The following is a 20,237-nucleotide window of genomic DNA, read 5'->3' as shown; positions in this document are numbered from 1 at the left end:
ATTTTTGAATACCTATTTTGGTTGGCATGGGGAAATGAAATGTGAATGCGCAATGTATTTGTACTCCCAAAAATTTGTAAAAGGTTGAGAAATTAGGTAATAATTTTGGTTGTATTCGTAATGAAGTTATTTTTATAATTAAATTATTCGGTAGGGTTTTTATAGGGCTTCCTTTTTCCAGGCACAAGCCATTTGCATAATATAAGAAGGTAATTGCCATTTATTTTTGTTTGTTAAATTACAAATACGTGGTCGAATTTATTAGGATTAGGGATTGTGATGTCGTGGTGGCAAATAACACTGAATAATTGGAAGCAGTGTGTGCCTCTTACTTAGAATTCATAGAACATACGAGTGGCGAATGCGTTATGTGGACAAATTAAGTGAAAAATTCTAAATCTCATTAGGTAGTTTTTAAGTTTGAAATGAATTTGTTGAAAAATTATCTAGGCTTTGGTAGGCATGGTAAGTTGGAATTAATTTTATTGATTTTTGATGGTTACAATTCTTACATGTTCAGTAATTTTAAAATAAAAAAAGAAAACTTTAATGATTATTTCACGAGAATATCACCTCTCTATGATCTAAAGTTTAATAACTGACAAAAAATACATGTTATAAAAATCAATCCCAATGTTGGCATCGTGACATCAGCACGACTTTTCTTATTTTCCGTATCATCTTTCTTATGAGGAGGAGCCGATACTTTGGTAAAATATGGTAACACTTCGATATCAGCAGGATAGTTGTAAAGCCAAACAGGGCCTTTGATTATTTCAGCATCTTTTCTCACTTCATCTTTCCAATACCCTTTGGGTAAATATATATCTCGACTTCGAGCTCCTTGTTTTACGACAGGAGCCACAAGGATGTCCTCACCCAATAAAAATTCTAAAAATTAGAACACAAAACAATAATGTACTTAGTTGGTTGGGTATTGTAAGCCAAGTGCACCAGAATGGAGTTACGTATAATTATTTTTTGAAATTTTTATCGTATTGTAGGTACCTACCAGAATCTATTAGATAGGTTTCGGGATCCGTAGGATCAATCCACCACAGAGGAGGATTAACTGGAGTACCATATTTGACTGAATTTTTCATCGCTTCTATTATTTTATCTGAATATTGTACGTGTAAGTCGACGAATTTTTTGCCCATTCGCATTCCCTGTTAAAAAGAAAAATGCAAATGTTATCTAGTGTAATAATTATTCGCATCTTATTTTACCTTTAAAATTGAGTACTTTTTCTGTAACTTTTCAAAGAAATATATCTTTGATTTCCCTTACCATTTCACAATGTAATATTTTTTGCAGTTTTTCTAAATTCTTTTTTGACTCAACCATTTCTTTTTTTGTATCCCCCTCACCCCAAAAGATCAGAATTGAACAATTTGAAAGCTCAATCAAAAATTCGATTTCGTTTATTTTATTCATTTTCCTTCTCCAAAACAATCTGAAAAAGCTTTGAGAAAATATTCAATTCTGGTCCTAATTGAATTGTCAACTTCTCAATTATCCGTCCTCGAAAAAATGTCTTTGAATTTTTCTACTTATTGTAGGTACCTAATAAAAAATACCATCCTTTTTAATCGGTATAAAGAAATATCGATAGTTACGTGTTTTATACATCCCTGCCTACTTCCCATTTCAATTCACCTGCAGGCATGCCATCATTTCAGTTGAAAAATGAATATTTCAACCCTTGATCATTTTTCCAAAAATATAATTTGAGGTTTATTTTTCATAGTGTTCCAAAAATAATAGAAAAGTCATCTTTACTCACCAAATCTCCATAATCCGAGGGCAAATAGGAAAACTGTATCGATGGCATGAAGACATTAGCTTGCAACCATCTAGTAAACAACTCATCCGATATTATTTCGTTGTAACCATTACCTCCAACCATATCAGGCAACACGAAAGGATATCCCAAAATATTCATTTGTAACAAGGTAGGTATCACGGTGGAAAGTGCCAAACGTCCATCCCAGTTCGATTCACGATCTATCATTCGCACAAAAATCGGAAGTTTTTGAGTGCCCCTCGCATCTCGTACCTCTACCATGGGACCAAATTCAGCCGCCGCCTCGATATAATGCTTTAAATTAGTTTCCGGATGATTTCCTTCCATTTTATGGAATAATGGGGTCGGAGGAAGAAAAGTACTTTCAATAGCGTCAAATTTAAAAGAATCGACGCCAGCTTCATTTCTTAATTTTTCCAATCTGTCGTGCCACCATTTCTTGGCTTGGGGATTCGTGAAATCAATCACGCTAGCTGGTCCATTCCACCACTTCGATGAAACTGAACCATCCGGGCTTTGTACAAAATATCCATTTATCACTCCTTCGGTGTGATACGGTTCACAATCCAAGTTCACAAACGGGTGTATCCAAAAGGTTACTCGATAGTTCATTTTTTTCAGCTTTTCAACTAAGCCCTTTAAATCTTTGAATTTGTCCGTATTTGGGGTCAAACTGCCATAACATGTTTCCCAATTGTCATCAATTTCCAACTGACTATTCGGTAATCCACTTTCAGAGATCAGGTTCGCATACTCCATCACAGTGTTGGCATTTATTTTAGCCTTGTATTTAGCCCAAGTTGACCATATAGGAAACCTTACCATTCTTTCATCAGGTATGCCACTCGGTTTACCTAGCACGTTATCTACAGCGTGTTTATAAGCTTCCTTTATGTTATCCAATTTACACAATGTGTATTTCAGCTCAGTTACGCCACTGTTCCTTACATAAGGAGGCTCTCTGGAGGCAATCAGGTCGAAATATCGTTCGTTTTTGTTTTGACTTATGAACAAAGGCGTGTTTTGATCGACGTATAAATACATGCCATTGGTGACCAACCATAAAGGCTCTAATACAGCCTGACTGTCTAGTTCATTCGTCACGTAGGGATATTTATGATATTCGATGAAGTCTGCAGGCCAACTCTGCAGATTTTGCTCTGGACCACCGTACAAATAAACGTTCGATGTATTGAAACGTACTTGTAATGGTTTTTCGTATTTAGTAGTCAGCTCGTATCGTTCACATTTGCTACTCGTATCTTTTTTTGCAATTTGGAGTTTTGCGAAATCACCCCATTGTCTGCAGAATGAACCTGCATCCTTTGTACAATCTGCCGGAACTACGTGGTTGAATATTCCGATGTCGATGTAGTGATGGAATCCTGATTTTTCTCCTGTAATTAAAATGTGAATTGATTATGCTTCAGACAGGTGATAAGGGCCGGTGATTATGTGATTAAAGAAATTCAATTGGGTAGGTATCTACCTTTCAATTCGTGTTCATATTTAACAGATATGTAATTTGATTCTACTTTAATTCTGTCTTCGAATGCAATTACACTGCTCGAAATTACAAGCAGAAGATTGATGAGTAAATACATCGAGGTAATTCCTGAAATAATCAAAATTTTGAATGTAAACAACTTGGTAAATTTTAATTTTCTCTCGCTTGTTGTGAGACGAGAATAGGAACTTTTTTATAATGAAAAACAAAATTTCAACCGTTTGAATTGATTTCTCAATTTTGATGAATTTTTGAAAATTTGAAAATTGCATTTCTTAACATGAAAGTGACAATTTTTCTCACCAAATCTAGATTCGTCAAACTAAAATATCACCATTTTTGAAATGTTTTTTTTTTGTTTTTTAAATCAAAAATGAAGTGCATTGGGTTCTCTGATCATCCTCAACATTGTTTTTACGAGTTTCTCTTCTTGCCACCGGCCATGTGGTTTGGTATAAAGAATCCCATGTTTCTGTGCCATCATCTGAGGACGAAGGAGGGCGAAGGAGTGAGTGAGGGTTCATAATTTATTCAAATTTTTTTCTTATTCTTCTTCTTTTACAAAATTGCAAAACTCTAAATCTATATACATACAGTATCTGAAGACTGGATACACTTGGAGAAAATCTGTTCACATAGTTTGAAAAAAAAGAACAACTATGATCAAAGTTCGAAATCATGTCTTCAAATTTAAAAATTTCAAACTTGAACTTTGAAGATAAAACATTAACTAGTTGACATGGAGACTACAAGTGTCCATCCAGAACACCAGTCGTGATGGCGTGTATGTTGCATACCATGTTCTTTCATTCTGAAAAATTCATGTCATTACTTGACTTTTTGATTTGACTCTTTAACAACTTAAAAAAAGACTGAGTAAACATTCGACTGGAATTTTGTTTGTTTAAGAGATCCATGGAATGGGAATAATGTCCAAAAATTGTACATTCGATTTTTAATTTGTATTTGCGTGAAACTGCAAAGTCGGTATTTTTTATTTTTATTTTTAATGCGATCAATTTGTAGGTATCATGATAAGCTGATAGGAAATAACTTTGAAAGTTGGCTTCGGGTATTCGAATACTTTGGACAATATTTCACTCCAAATAATTATATAAAATACTTAGGTAATAAATTGGAATTTTAATATTTCACCTCGAATAAGAGCATATTTTGGGGTTGCCCGGGTAATTAATTTTATTAGTTAACCCTTAAATGCCACAAGGTGGTGAATTTCACCACACCAGTTTTTTCGATGCGTTACGCTGGCAGGAAAGAGTGCTCGGGTGGGAACGACTATTGGTACATGTGTGTGTATGTCTTGCGCTTCAATTCCGCTGTTGAGCATATTGCATACTTTTTTATTTTAAGGGGCAGAAATTTTTTAAAACGAGTGAAATAATAATTATTTTTGAATTTTTTGCCCCTTAAATGAGAAAAATAGGCAAGTTGTTGTACATAAATTAGTAGAGCATGGATACATAAATATTTAACAGGCGGTAGTTTCATTCCAGTCGCTGTCGATTAGCTACAAAAAACTATCAAAAAATATGAAAAAATTTTATTTTTTTTCAAAAAATTGTGCCCCTTAAAATATGAAAGTAGGCAATGTGTCAAACATGCCAAATGAAAGGGTGAACATTTACGCACATGTATCAGGTAGCCATGATATCAAGTCTCTCGTCAGTCCAGTGCAAGAAAATCTTGAAAAAAATATAAGTGTGGCATTTAAGGGTTAAGTTGGAACTTACCAAAAATGAGCTTACAGCCGAATGAAAAAAATACAAATAGGTTATTTCTTAGGTTTTGATTAACGAATTCCACTACATTTACACATACGAGTACAAGTGATCAATTAATACTGCGATTTTCGGAAGCACCGAATTTTTAAAGCTTTTTTATGCTATGATAATGTGGTACTTTTCAAGCATGTTTATTCATATAATATTTCCTAGTACAACTAATACCTACCCACATAACGATTAACAATAATTACATTGAATCAAGTGCTTCAGAATTGATTAACATTTTTAAAAAATGACATCGCGTTCAACGATCTAGGATAATGAGACCATCTACCAACATGTGTAGGTTCCTACGAGTTGAAAAAAAGACCTCAAAAAAAAATTCCAAATATCTATTTGTACGAGTCGAAACGAGTTGAAAAATTATCGAGGCTTTGGTGGGTATATGGTAAGTTGGAATTAATTTTATTTACAATTATTTGATGGTTACAATTTTTACACGTTCAGTAGGTACCTAATTTTTTTTAAAAAAAAGAAAACTTTAATGATTATTTCATGAGAATATCACCTCTCTATGATCTACAGTTCAATAATTGACCAAAAAATACATGTTATAAAAATCAATCCCAAAGTTGGCATCGTGACATCAGCACGACTTTTCTTATTTTCCGTATCATCTTTCTTATGAGGAGGAGGCGATACTTTGGTAAAATATGGTAACACTTCGATATCAGCTGGATAGTTGTAAAGCCAAACAGGGCCTTCGATTATTTCACCATCTTTCTTCACTTCATCTTTCCAATATCCTTTGGGTAAATAGATATCTCGACTTCGTGCCCCTTGTTGTACGACAGGAGCCACGAGGATGTCTTCACCCAATAAAAATTCTAAAAATTGGAACACAAAACAATAATGTACCTAGTTTGTTAGATATTTTATGCCAAAGTTCCCCAGAATGGAGCTGAAAAGGGCTTTCAAAATTTTTATCGTATTGTACCTACCAGAATCTATTAGATAGGTTTCGGGATCCGTAGGATCAATCCACCACAGAGGAGGATTAACTGGAGTACCATATTTAACTGAATTTTTCATCGCTTCTATTATTTTATCTGAATATTGTACGTGTAAGTCGACGAATTTTTTAGCCATTCGCATTCCCTGTTGAAATGAGAAATGCAAATTATTGGTGTGATTATTCCCATCTTTTTTTTTCTTTTAAAAGTACTTTTTCTGTAACTCTTCAAAAAAATACATTTTCAATTTCACCTCATCATTTCAACAATTGTGATTTTTGTTGCAGTTTTTCAAAATTCTTTTTTGACTGAACTATCTTTTTCTATTTCAAGTCCATTTTTTTGACACTTTCTTCAAATATTCCTTATCGAAAAAGTGTCAATTAATGTTGACATCTTAATCCCTTCCCCTCCAAAAATACCTTTAGATTTAACATTTCCTCCTTTCTAAAACTAGGTTTTTTCTTTTTTTTTATCAAAAAATATTTCTGATAGTTGTTACGTGATTTTTATTGTGATTTTTTCAAACGTTTTCCTGAATTCAATTCATTCTTTGGTTATTTCTCTTGCACTTTCAGTTAAAAAATGAATACCTATTTAAACCCTTGATCTTTTTTTCAAAAATATAATTTGAGGTTCTTTTTTCAAAGTGTTTTAAAAAGAATAGAAAAGTCATCTTTACTCACCAAATCCCCATAATCTGAGGGCAAATAGGAAAACTGTATCGATGGCATGAAAGCATTAGCCTGCAACCATCTGACAAACAGCTCATCCGATATTATTTCGTTGTATCCATTACCTCCAACCATATCAGGCAAGACGAAAGGATATCCCAAAATATTCATTTGTAACAAGGTAGGTATCAGCGTAGAAAATGCTAAATGTCCATCCCACTTCGAGTCACGATCCATCATACGAAGGAAAATAGGATACTTTTGAGTACCTCTGGCTGTTCGTACCTCTACCATTGGGCCAAATCCAGCCGCAGCCTCGACATAATATTTTAAATTGGTTTCCGGGTGATTTTCTTCCATTTTATAGAATATTGGAGGCGAAGGAGCCCAAGTACTCTCAATAGCGTCGAATTTATAAGAATCGACGCCAGCTTCATTTTTTAATTTGTTCAATCTATCGAGCCACCATTTCTTCGCTTCCGGATTTGTGAAATCAACTTCGCTAGCTGGTCCATTCCACCACTTCGATGCAACTGAACCAGCCGGGTTTCGTACAAAATACCCGTTCATCACTCCTTCGGTGTGATACGGTTCACAATCCAAATTCACAAACGGGTGTACCCAAACGGTTACTCGATAGTTCATTTTTTGCAGCTGTTCGACTAAACCTTTAAAATTTTTAAATTTGTCCGTATTTGGGGTCAAACTGCCGTAACACGTTTCCCAATTATCGTCTATTTCTAACTGGCTATTCGGTAACTTGCTCTCTGAAATCAGGTTCGCATATTCCATTATAACGGTGGTGTTTATTGCAGCTTTATATTTCGCCCATGTTGACCATATAGGGTACCTGATCATTCTTTCGTCGGGTATACCGCTCGGTTTACCTAGCACATTATTCACAGCGTGTTTGTAAGCTTCCTTTAGATCATCTAGCTTGCAAATCGTATACTTAAGGTTGGTCGTATCGCTGGATTTAATATACGGTGATTCTTTGGACGCAATCAATTCGAAAAATCGTTTATTTTTATTCTGCGATATAAATAAAGGAGTATTTTGATCCACGTATAAATACATCCCATTGGTAACCAGCCATAAAGGCTCCACTATGCCATCATCTTCCCATCCGTTAGTCACGTACAAATATTTATCATAATTTACGAAGTCTGCTGGCCAGGTCTGAAAGCGCTGCTCTGGACCACCGTATAGGTAGACGTTTGATGTATCAAATCGTACTCGTAGAGGTTTTCTGTATTTTGTTGTTAGCTCGTAAACATCGCATTTGTCATCTTTTTTTGTGATTTGGAATTTGCCAAAATCCGACCATTGTCTGCAGAATGAATTTTTATCTGTTGCACAATCTGATGGAGTGATATGGTCGAATATTGATATATCGATGGACTGATGAAATCCTGATTTTTCTCCTATGAAAAAAAAAAATCGATGAAGCCTCTGATATGATTGTGTATTGAGGGCTCAAGTGTAGGAATAGGTATTAGGTAGGTATAAATGTAGGTACATAATATTTATCATCTACCTTTCAATTCGTGAGCATATTTTACAAATATAAAATTGGATTCTACTTTTATTCTATCTTCAAAGGCATTCACCATGGAGGTAAGAAGTATCAGGCTAATCAATAAACACACCATTTGAATTTCTGAAATTCAAATCGAAATAATTCAGGTTATTTTGATGGCAGGTTTTGTTGTTTTAAGCTAAGTTCATTACTCTTTTATTCATTCTTACTTGAATGAAGCAAATTAAAGTGGATTTTTGACATTTTGTTCCTTATTACACGTAAATATTTATCTGAAAAATTCAATACGTTTGTGTATCAATTTTATTAGATTATAAAAATTATTTAAGGTAGAAGAGGAGAGTACAAATTTGTTCTTTTACCCACCCTTTCATGATAGTGTGGATAGGTATAGTAAATGGCTTATTGATACACGAGCAACTTTTTCATTGCATGTAATAGTACTTACCTACTTACAAGTAGGAATTAGCTGTATCAATTGCTGGTAAACTATAGGTAGGTAGCGTAGATAGATAAGGTTAAGCATCTTCGAGTGTTTTGTAACGGCGAGAAGAATCGTTTTGATAATGTTTTTTAACGTTTTATCAATCCACGTGCTTAGGCATAGTCGGTCAATTATACCAACTTACAGTCATAAAATATAGATAATTATGTACCTTAATTAGGGTGTGCCATGTACCTACCATTTTTTTTTTTGTTGAAATTTTAAGGTCTTACCCGCTAATATTTTTGTTGAAATTGAAAAATATCAATATTTAAGAGGTGACAAACCAGCCCGCGACCCCTAAATATAATTTTTTTGAACTGAAATTGTGTGTACTATTTTCTGACCAAATGGAATATTTTTAGGGAATAAGTTACCTACCAATAAGTAGTAAAACAAACAATTTTTTACATGTTAATTTGACATACGATATTTGAAAGATTGGGTGCGGGAAAGGGAGAAAAGGATGCGGGTTGCTCTCAGATGAACTTAGTATATTGTACTCTCAAAATGATGAAATTCGCAAAACAAAGTGAAATTTTCAAATAAGAGGTTAGATTGAAAAAAAATATAAGAAAATTTAGGAACATCGTATAATTATGAGGTAAAAAAATGTGAATAACCGGAGCAACAAATCTTCACAATTTTTTTCAATCAGTCATGTTTTTTTGAAATTTTCTCAATGATTATTGACATTGATATCTACCTATAGTGATTAAATTCACGTGATGAAACTAAAAAAGTTAGTCATTACTGCTCATTTAGAAAATGTTTCTTGAGTTCTGTAAAAATTGTTCAATCGTGGGCTTTTGACTAAAAAATCGATTCAAAGTTTTTTAAAATATTATTATTATTATTATTATTATTATTATTATTATTATATTTTTTTTTTACCTGAAATGGTCTAAAGAAGCTTAAGTAATTTTTTCTATTGATTTTTTTAAAATTAGGTAACCTATCTTATTGTTAGCTAAATATCCAAATGATTTTTTTTAGTGAAAAATTGAGGTATTGTCTATTATTATCTTTGTTTATCTTTTAGTTGAAGTATGCAATACCTATTATAAACCGCTTTTTATAATCCGTACATTTAATAGAAAGAAAAAAAAAGAAAGAAATTATAGTCAGCACATCATTGTTTTAATTTAAAAAAACAGCACAGCAATTCCAAAAATTTTTGATAAAAATTGGTAAGGTAGGTACAGGGTGCCCAGAAATATCGAGCACCCCTAAGAAAGTTTTTCATTAAAAATATAGGTTGGCAACATGAAATAGATGCATATGATTGGTGGAATGTTATCTCTCCAGTCCAACAACCAATCATGTGCTATCATTATTATCATTCACTGTGAACAACCAAAGTATTTTGGTAGAAAACTTTTTTAGGGGTGCTCGATATTTCTAGGCACCCTGTATGTATAATTTTATGTTTTTTTTTTTCAATTTTGAGTTATAATTGAAGTAAGCAATGGCTAAGCTTAGTGATGAATGCCTAGTTCGAAAAATCAATGATTATAGTCCGTTCTGTTGATAGGTAGGCTATCTGACTACCTACTCAGTTTTTGTACAACGCTGTAGGTAGGTATTGAAAATACCTATACCTACGTAGAAACTTTTCTTTCATTAAAAATTTAAGAAACAAATTTTCATAAACTTACCTAATTACGAGACTTGCTTCAAATAATAACTCACTACTAACAAAATTTTAGATTGAAATACAATGTATATATACCTATGAGCTACATTCTGACAGCAACATAAATTCATCAGTAATACTACGATTATTGGAAGCTTTGCATTTTTAAAGATTATCAACTGTCGATATCTAAATCTTTGTTAATATGTTTACAACATGTCAATTCGCTCGATTTTTAGATTAGGTGCAGTAAACAGAATGAATTGTGACATATAATTTTCCATTATTGTGATTATGGGCTAACGTACCTTACCTACCGAGGTACGTTCGAATGATTCGAAACAATGAATGAAGATCATATTTTCATATAAACTGTCGAGTGTTCAAGCTGAAAAGTGGATTATCTGCCAATTATTCAGGTTCACCAGCATCGGAATTCGACTAATGTGTAATGATAGTGAATTAACTCTGGATGAATTGTGTTTTTTTGGTGAAAAATTCAAAGTCTTAGGTAATATACGATTCTGAAATTATAATGATTTTTGCAGGGTAGGTAGTATATTTACTTGGGATGGAATTAAAATTATTAGAACTCAATTGAAAACGAAAACACAACAAAATATGCAAGTATAGTGTTGCAAAAAGTGTGCCTGATACGTATGTAAATCGAAAAATATTTTGAAATAAATTGGTTCAAAGTACTTGAAATGAATTCATTAGGAAATACCATCCCACGAGTACCTACCTTTAATTTTTGAAATTTTACCAATCATGTTTCAACCATGGTACCTGTGCTTGATGTAAATTGTTCCTAGAATATAGGTACCTACTTGCACTGAAGGCTTACGCACGTAATTTGTTATCAGTTCATGAGCTAAAAAGATTCATGTATTCATTTCGTAGAAAAATATTATAGATATGTTCGCGTATGTTGCTTGTAATGGACACATACCGACATATTTGAGAATGTTACCTAAGTATGTGATATTATCATAAGAAATCAGGATACCTTTCCAGAAATACCCACTTACTTTTGAGCACACTCAAAGTATAATCAAGTGCCTGTACGACTCATGACAATTGACAAATGATGGTGATGTCATGTGTAAAAGTTGAAAGTGATGGTGACATCAGTTTTCTTCTTCTGGCAGAATTTTATGATTTCATTCGACATAATAGGCTATTGCGTGGTGCGCCCCGATGTGGGCTACTTTGTAATTGAATTTTATGGGAATTCTTATAAAAATAAAAATATGACCGAGGACCCCCAGAATTCACAATTATCTAACCGCTTTTTATATGTATCTTAATGTTGTATTTACTTCTACATATTAGTGTTGCTATCAAAACAGAAATACGAATTCATATTTCTCGACGGGTTCATGCATTCTATTTACCGCCTCCCATTTTCAAGCAGATGTACCTATAATATTTTATGGCATTAAAAATCTCTTCTCATTTAACATTTTTCAGAAATGGGCATGCAATTCTAAAAAGCAACGTACCTATTTGATTCATATGAAAACTTAAGATTAGAGTAGGTACATATTTGATTGGGCATTTGGGCCCAAACATGAGAAAGAAAAATCAAAACCATTCAAATTTTTGATAGTAGAAGTTTTCCCACAAAATGTCACCAAATGAAGTTAAAAAGCTGAAATTTTCTCTATAACTTAGGTACTTAAATTTTCAACATGTCGAGTTAACTGGAGATGATTTCAAGGCATCTTGGAGTCTCCAAACATATTTGGGAAATTCCAGTTCCCCACCCCCCAAAAATAAAACACGATAAAACTTGTCAAAATTAACTTATAGCTGGTACCTATGACTGTGATTAATGCTATTGATCAACCATTTGACTGATTTCACACCATTTTTCAAAATCAGCGAGTGTCCATTCATTGAAAATCACGATCATGTTTCAACTTTTTTTTTCAATACCGAGTGCTTACTTCCTTTCAATTTTCGAAATAGGCAACATGTTTGCCCAATTTTTTTTTAGTGATGGTAGGTATGTCGAAGTGATGGTTGTAGCGATAGGAGAGGTGGTAATCCGTGAGAATGGCAAATAAATCGATTGAAAATATCAAAACGTGTAAAAAGTTTAATTCTCTCGACAAAAAAAAGTCCATATGAAAAAAATCGCGTCGCATTTGGTTTTCCTTCATCTTTATCATGCATATAAGTATTTTTCACTTGTGATATTTACAACTTCTGATACATTGGGTTTGAAAAAGACCGAGGTTCCAAATAGTCTAAAAGATTATCAAAGTTGTACATTAAAATGCCAACATTAAAATGCCAACATTAAAAGGATAACTTCTACCATGAGAAAAAGTATCAATAACTACAGACAGTTGGCGAACTTCTTGTATACGTTACGTACGCTTATGTCTATGTAGCATGTATGTACCATATTCTATGCTAGCTTTTTCTCACTTCAGTGATACAGGGATATGATAGAGAGCTACGGTGGAAAAAATTGTTCAAACGTTATATCGAATTTCAACACATCATTTATTTACAAACTATAACGGAAAAGTTTTCGACATTTTGAAACAAACCACTCGGATAACACGAGTGATTAATAATTGCTTAAAAAGCGCTCACCGTTCGTAGTATAACTGACAAGGTTTATCTTGTCAAATTTTGATATCATAGAGCTTCTATCATCTTCAAGATAAGGTAATAAAATCCTTATAGTGGAGATATGGGTACCACCTAGCGCCAACCATTCAACGTGGATAGAGAAATACGCACTTACCTATACCTACTTACTGTTGTGTTAGGTACATGAAACACGAAAACAAAAAGGATTAACTTGAGAGATTCTCATTACACGTGCGACAAGTGTAAGAAATTTCCAACTGTGGCTCTTGTATGTATGTACATTACAATGAATATCTATATCTACATAATAATTATGTACTTCGGTTATAAATTCATTTTCATCGTGAAAATATAAACTTTTTGCCTAATTTTTTAATAGATAGGAACGTGATGGTGATAAGTCGAAAAATATTCTCTATGTTTAGGTAAACAGATAAAATTACAATTCTAAATAAAACGTTTCCATTTTCGTTAAATATACATTTATTTCGAAGATGAATTGTACACATGTTCGCCTAATTACACGTAAAGAAACAAACATTAATGCCAACTTTTCAAAGTGTTCGTTGTTTTGAATTAATTAGATAAGAATGCCTACTTATTCGAGTAAATACTTATTAGTCCAGTCATTTTAGCAAAATTTTTAGTCGAACCTCGAGAAAATTAGGGGCAAGCTGAATTTTACATTAATTTGTTCAGATTGGTCTCTAAAACAACCCATCAAAAGTTGCACCCCGCAACTTGACCGCTACCCCCGCAAGAGGTCATTAACCTTTGCCGAAACATGTTTTTCGGCTTTATCGCCGAAATGAAGGGTCCTAGAGGGAAAATGTTCGAATAAATATTATTCTCCGTTAGATTTCCTATTACCCTGACCAGTTCAGTTTTTCCCAAAATGACGATTCTACCCTTACTAAGGAGGGTGTAAAGTTATCAATTTTATGAAAATTGTTTTAAAAAATGAAAATCGACAATTTAGAACGTGAACTCGATTCACGGTACACTCGAAAATATTTTGACCAAAGTTGCACACCGCAACTTGTATGCTACCCCCGCAAGAGGTCATTAACCTTTGTCAATCTACGTTTTTTGGCAATTTAACCGAAATGAAGGGTCGGAGGGGAAAAAGTGATTGAACTAAAATTGTTCTACGTTAAATTTCCTATAAGCATGACCAGTTCAGCTTTTCCCAAAATGGCGATTTCACGCTTACTCGGGGGGGAGAGAGGGTAAAGGTGTCAATTTTATGAAAATTGTTTTAAAAAATGAGAATTGACAATTTGAAACGTGAACTCGGTTCAAGGTACATTCGAAAATATTTTGACCAAAGTTGCACACCACAACTTGTCCGTCACCCCCCCTCCCCACCGCAAGAGGTCATTAACCTTTGTTAACCTACGTTTTTCGGCTATACCGCCGAAATGAAGGGTCGGAGGGATAAAAGTAATTGAACTAAAATTATTCTAAGTCAAATTTCCTTTAAGCATGACCAGTTCAGTTGTTTGTGTAATCATAATTTCAGCCTTACAGTGGAAGTGTTTCAAATTGAAAAAAGTAATTAAAAAACTGATTTTGCTTTTTTGATAAATACCTACATAGGTGTCACATGAACATTTTAAAAATTAGAAAAAAATTGTAAAAAATATTCTAAAAAACAAAAATTTGATGAAATTATAATTTTTCAAACTGAAAAGATGATACTTAACTTTCTATGCCATAACTTTCTCATTAGGTAGGTACCTATTTGCTTTTGTTGTATAGGTAATATGCTTTAAAGAAAAGAATAAAACGACACCTAGCATTATAAATTTTTTTAAAAAGTATTTTGAATAGGTACATACCTATAAAACATTGAAAATATCAAGAAATTGATTTTGGTAATTTTTTAGTAAGTTCTGCCTAAAAAAAATTTAAAAATCCCAAAAACATCTCTAAAAATCAAAAACACCAGAAAATCATGTTTTAAATGGTTAAAAGTTAAAACTTGATTAAATAGCAGAAAAATGTGTTGAAAAATAAGGGTACTAGGTATCAGAGGGTGAAGGAGGGAGATGGGTTCAAGTCCAGCTGATTAGTCAAAATGAAAAAATGAACCAATATTTGAATTCAGTCTCATTGAGATGGTCACAGACAACATGTCATTTCACTTTCAAATTTTGACCGAATATTAAAGACCCTTTGTGCTCTTCCAGGGTTGTAAAGATTCCACTGGTATGGCTGCCCAGGTGACCAATGTAAGGTGATGATTATAATTTGTAATGAAGATTTATCGAGGGGAATCAAATAAACTCACTTCAATTTTGTTTTTATAAACACCATTCTTGACCTCTTGAATTGATAGGTTGTGGTTTCAAAGTTCGAACAAAAAAATCAATTGGGAGGCATTTTGAGTCATTTTGAGTGTCCTAGGAAATTTTTGACATTTTTAGTTTTCAAAATAGAAAAGAAAACTTTTATCCCTCCGACACTTCATTTCGGCGGTATAGCCGAAAAACGTAGATTAACATAGGTTAATGATCTCTTGCGGTGGGGAGGGGGGGCTGACGGACAAGTTGCGGTGTGCAACTTTGGTCAAAATATTTTCGAATGTACCTTGAATCGAGTTCACGTTTCAAATTGTCAATTTTCATTTTTTAAAACAATTTACATAAAATTGACAACTTTACCCCTCTCCCCCCCCCGAGTAAGCGTGAAATCGCCATTTTGGGAAAAGCTGAACTGGTCATGCTCATAGGAAATTTAACGTAGAACAATTTTAGTTCAATCACTTTTTCCCCTCCGACCCTTCATTTCGGTTAAATTGCCAAAAAACGTAGATTGACAAAGGTTAATGACCTCTTGCGGGGGTAGCATACAAGTTGCGGTGTGCAACTTTGGTCAAAATATTTTCGAGTGTACCCTGAACCGAGTTCACGTTCTAAATTGTCGATTTTCATTTTTTAAAACAATTTCCATAAAATTGATAACTTTACACCCTCCTTAGTAAGGGTGAAATCGTCATTTTGGGAAAAACTGAACTGGCCATGGTAATAGGAAATTTAACGGAGAATAATATTTATTCGAACATTTTCCCTCTAGGACCCTTCATTTCGGCGATAAAGCCGAAAAACATGTTTCGGCAAAGGTTAATGACCTCTTGCGGGGGTAGCGGTCAAGTTGCGGGGTGCAACTTTTGATGGATTGTTTTAGAGACCAATCTGAACAAATTAATGTAAAATTCAGCTTGCCCCTAATTTTCTCGAGGTTCGACTAAAAATTTTGCTAAAATGACTGGACTATTATATAAATATTCAGAAACCTCGATTCGAAAATTTCATTTGAAACACACAGTTCATTTTTTCTTTCCATGGTATACGTTGGTACAGACATTTCTATCAATTCAACGTAATTTCCATATCGACTCGGTTCATATGTATGTACCTAGCAATTCAAATTAAACGTTTCAACTCCATATTCTCTCCTTTTATTGTTTGAAAAAAAAAAAAAATGCGTTCTCATCGTTATAAAATATCAAAAAATATCTTCGCTTTTATATAAATTCAATGTAAATGTAAGTGCGTATCAATGTTTTTGAATTAGGCCGGAAATAAAATGTTTTCCCTTAATTTTCTATGCGCGAAATCGATGCAAAAAACGTAAATGGATCTGAACGTTTTTTTCTCGCTTTTTTCCCATGTTTCAGAATATTTTAAACACTTGAAACAAAACTTTTCAATATACGAGTAAATATCCTCGATACATATCGATGGTGTTTTCTGTTTTGAAGATTATTATTGTTTTTATTTTATTATATAGGTACTTTTTACGAAGGCACGATGTAGGTAAGGTACCTATGTACCTAGTTGAGCTGTGTTGTTCGAGGTGTGTTTTTATTTAAAATAGGTACCTACTTAAGTAGCTATCATTAATTTAATTTCACATAGGTAAAGGGAATTAGATTCTTCTACAGAAATTGTCTGACTTTCATTTCGTTAAAGTAGGTAAGATTTTTGAAAAGAGTTCTATGAAAACCCAAGTCATCAAAACCTCACTAGTTCAATCAGTTCAAATTTTCAATGACAAAATCGATGAAAATTTATCAATGTTCAAAATGCAATTGAAGATGTGAAAATTGATATGGGTAGATGGAATTTCGATTTTTGTCGAAGTAAGCATTAGGTAGGTACCTATAAGTTTTTGATTTGAAAATTGACTGCTCCAGCTCCAGCCTCCAGATAGGTAATTGATATTTTCAATGATGCTTCATTTTATATATGTACTTGTAAAAAATCACAATTTAGGAGTTGGGCCATGAATAACACCTCGTAAATGAATGAAAACTGAATTTTCTGTAGACAAAATCAATTTTCGCAACTTTTTAGTAGGATTCCGAGAATTCACGAGAAAAATCTAAATCTCGCAGGAAGCTTCAGTTCAGCTGAAGGTGGCACAGTTGCTGTCCAAATTATCGAGTTTTCGATAAGTACCTATTTCGCGAATTTCTGAAAATCCAAAATTGACCATTTTCGTAAATTAAAGGGGTTTCTTTTTTTTCGTCTCGTAAAAGTGCTGGCAAAAAAAAGCTCGTTAAACTGATAGAGAATAAACCATAAATCAAATTCTAGGTGGCTTACTCCTTCAGGAGGAAAATTGCGCCAGGGGCTCTAGAATGACCGGAAATGGCGGAAGTCCACTTAAAGGGGCCAATACTTCAGCCCCAGAACTGATTTTCTTCATATTGACTAAAAATATAGTATTCACACCTACTTAAACATTAAAATAAAATGAAAAATTGGAAAATCACTATTTTTGAATTTTTTTAATTCGAAAGTTTAATTTTGAAACATGCTTATCTAATCTGGAAATCAAATGGGTGATCGTTCAGAACTTCCGAAAGCCAATGTTTTTTTTTACCATATTTCCAGATCCATCGTCTCAATAAGACGAATAAAAAAGGTTCTCTTACAAAATAAATGGTCTGTCTATCTCTAAAATTGAAAGTGCTCCCAGCGAATCAATTTTTCAGTAATGTATTGAATTATTGCCTCTACTCTCTAAATTTAAAGCAGTCAAATTTCACTGCTTAGCAGTCACGACATTTTGCCTTTTTAAAGCAGTAGTTTTTTTTACTGCAAAACAGTGAAAAATTACTAAATTGGTCAGTCAAAATGATTTTTTACTGACCAACTCAGTAATTTTTCACTGTTTTGCAGTAAAAAAAACTACTGCTTTAAAAAGGCAAAATTTCGTGACTGCTAAGCAGTGAAATTGACTGTTTCAAATTTAGAGAGTAGCTCCTTCAATTTCGAAGATAGACAATTTGTCATAATACTTAATGCATCATCTCAAAAAGTTATGCATAAATTCACCTTCAAAGTTGATACATTTCAACTTTCAAAAATGTTGAAAAATTTAGAGGGAAATAATCACTTTTCTCCAAATTGCTTTTTGTAGGTAAATTTGAATTTCAAAGATAGGCTGTTTTGCAAGAGAATCTTTTATATTCGTTTCAAATATGCTTAAGTATTTGCTTGCAACAGGAACATGGGTTCAGAAATGTAAAATTATTGCAAAAGGTACCGTAATCGACTTTAATTTCCAGATTAAGACACGACTCAGCGTAATTTCATCTCAATGTAAAAATTTGAAATTTTCAATGGGTACTTTACAGGCATCGAAAATATGATTTTCAATTTTTGTACTAACAAAGGAAGTATCACAACCAGTACAAAATTGTTTGAGTTGGATAAAAAGGAATCGGAACACGACTTCAAAATACACCATCAGCAAAAATTTCGGGCACTGAAATTCATTTTTTGATTTTGGCAAGTTTTTAATAATTCAAAAACTCATTCCCTATAAAAAACAAAAAAAAGCTCAGAAATTGATTAAATTATTGGCATAAAAAGCTGAAATTTGGATTGTACCAGATTTTCGACTCTCTTAGTTGATTGTTGACGATTTCGAATCCTTCATTCTAGAGCTTCCAGCAGATTTTTGGATTCTCCAGTTTTCGAAAAAAAAAACGCTGTAAATAGGATGAAACGAAATTGAACACACAAATAAACTCGAATTTACCATCTTTGTGACCCTTCCTATCGTTTTAGGAATAGCCTATATTTTCAAAATCTTTTTGTGTCGGTTCAAATCCAAAATTTTCTCCCATGAATATGTATTTGGAAATCGGAAGAAAAATGCATCGAAATCTGCTGAAGGCTCCAGCAATGGTTTGAAACCATCACCAATCGACTCAGGAGGTGGGAAATAAGTAAGATATAAGCCAAACTTCAACCTTTTATGTCAGTTTGACCAATTTCTGATTTTTTAACAAGAAATGTACAAAAAATTTGAATTTTTAAAAATTTGCCAAAAGTCGAAAAATGAATTTTAGTAGGTACCTATGTACCTGAAATTTTTTCTGGTGGTGTAGGTAAGTATTTTTGGGTTCTCTTTCGATTCCCAGTTGTCTGGTTCAAAATTTTTTGTACGAGTAGCAGTAGGAACTGGTTGGGATACTTTCCTAGTAAGGAAAATTGTTTTGAATGACAGGGTGTGGGGGTTTGAAATTTTTACAGATGAGCTTCGATCTAAATTTCTATTCAAAATTTTTATGCAGGGTGTTGAATGAGATTTGTCATAATATGTAACATTTTTGCTCGCCCACTATTGAGTACTTATACATATGTACTTTTGGTTAGGGATATCATTTAAATGATTCAAACATTTTCTTATTCTTGAAAAACTTTTCAAAGTACCCACGTAATAGGTACATTTCCAATCACAAGATAGGCAACTTATCATACCTAATAAATGATTTGAACAAGTATATCTTCAACGTTTCATTCAACACCCTGCATTTTTAGTAAAATGTTTAAAAAGTTAGACTGGCAAAAATTTGATGAAAAAAAAGTTTGAGAGAAGTATTTTTGAAGAAACAAAAAAGTGATTCTTTACAATATTTCAATGAAGTATCAGAAATTATAAAAAGTGTTCAAAATTTGAAAACATTCTCAATAGGTAAGGTACCTACCTATTTCGTTGAAATGTTTGAAAATTTAAATATTTTTAAAATTCTAGGTTAAAAAAGAAAAGTACCTACTTGGCCAAAATTTGAAAAATTTTCTGTCCCGGAGGAAAGTAATTTTAGGTAGTTTCTTTTCTGGATTTCCGAAGTACGATCTATTACTATGGATATTCATATTTTTTGAATCGTCATTCAAAGTTGAGTAAGTTGATAATATT

At 33.0% G+C, this 20,237-nt stretch overlaps 2 protein-coding genes across 2 annotated transcripts; both read right to left on the bottom strand.

Moving 5' to 3' along the window:
- Positions 1-483: 483 nt before the first annotated feature.
- LOC135848572 (myogenesis-regulating glycosidase-like) lies at positions 484-4,957 on the bottom strand. The gene is made up of 4 exons (XM_065368503.1): positions 3,297-4,957; positions 1,787-3,204; positions 1,013-1,169; positions 484-891 (listed from the first exon to the last, which is right to left on the bottom strand). Exons 1-4 carry the CDS (start codon positions 3,409-3,411, stop codon positions 578-580), a joined length of 2,004 nt encoding a protein of 667 aa, XP_065224575.1. The 5' UTR covers positions 3,412-4,957; the 3' UTR covers positions 484-577.
- Positions 4,958-5,503: 546 nt separating this feature from the next.
- LOC135848571 (myogenesis-regulating glycosidase-like) lies at positions 5,504-10,557 on the bottom strand. The gene is made up of 6 exons (XM_065368502.1): positions 10,429-10,557; positions 8,496-8,558; positions 8,284-8,406; positions 6,759-8,170; positions 6,061-6,217; positions 5,504-5,946 (listed from the first exon to the last, which is right to left on the bottom strand). The coding sequence occupies exons 2-6, from the start codon at positions 8,527-8,529 to the stop codon at positions 5,639-5,641; spliced, it is 2,034 nt and encodes a 677-aa protein (XP_065224574.1). The 5' UTR covers positions 8,530-8,558; positions 10,429-10,557; the 3' UTR covers positions 5,504-5,638.
- Positions 10,558-20,237: the final 9,680 nt, after the last annotated feature.

This window comes from Planococcus citri, chromosome 5 (assembly GCF_950023065.1).
Source record: "Planococcus citri chromosome 5, ihPlaCitr1.1, whole genome shotgun sequence".
Lineage (NCBI taxonomy): Eukaryota > Metazoa > Arthropoda > Insecta > Hemiptera > Pseudococcidae > Planococcus > Planococcus citri.
The sequence above is the reverse complement of the archived record's forward strand: the minus strand, read 5'-3'. Positions and strand labels throughout refer to the sequence as shown.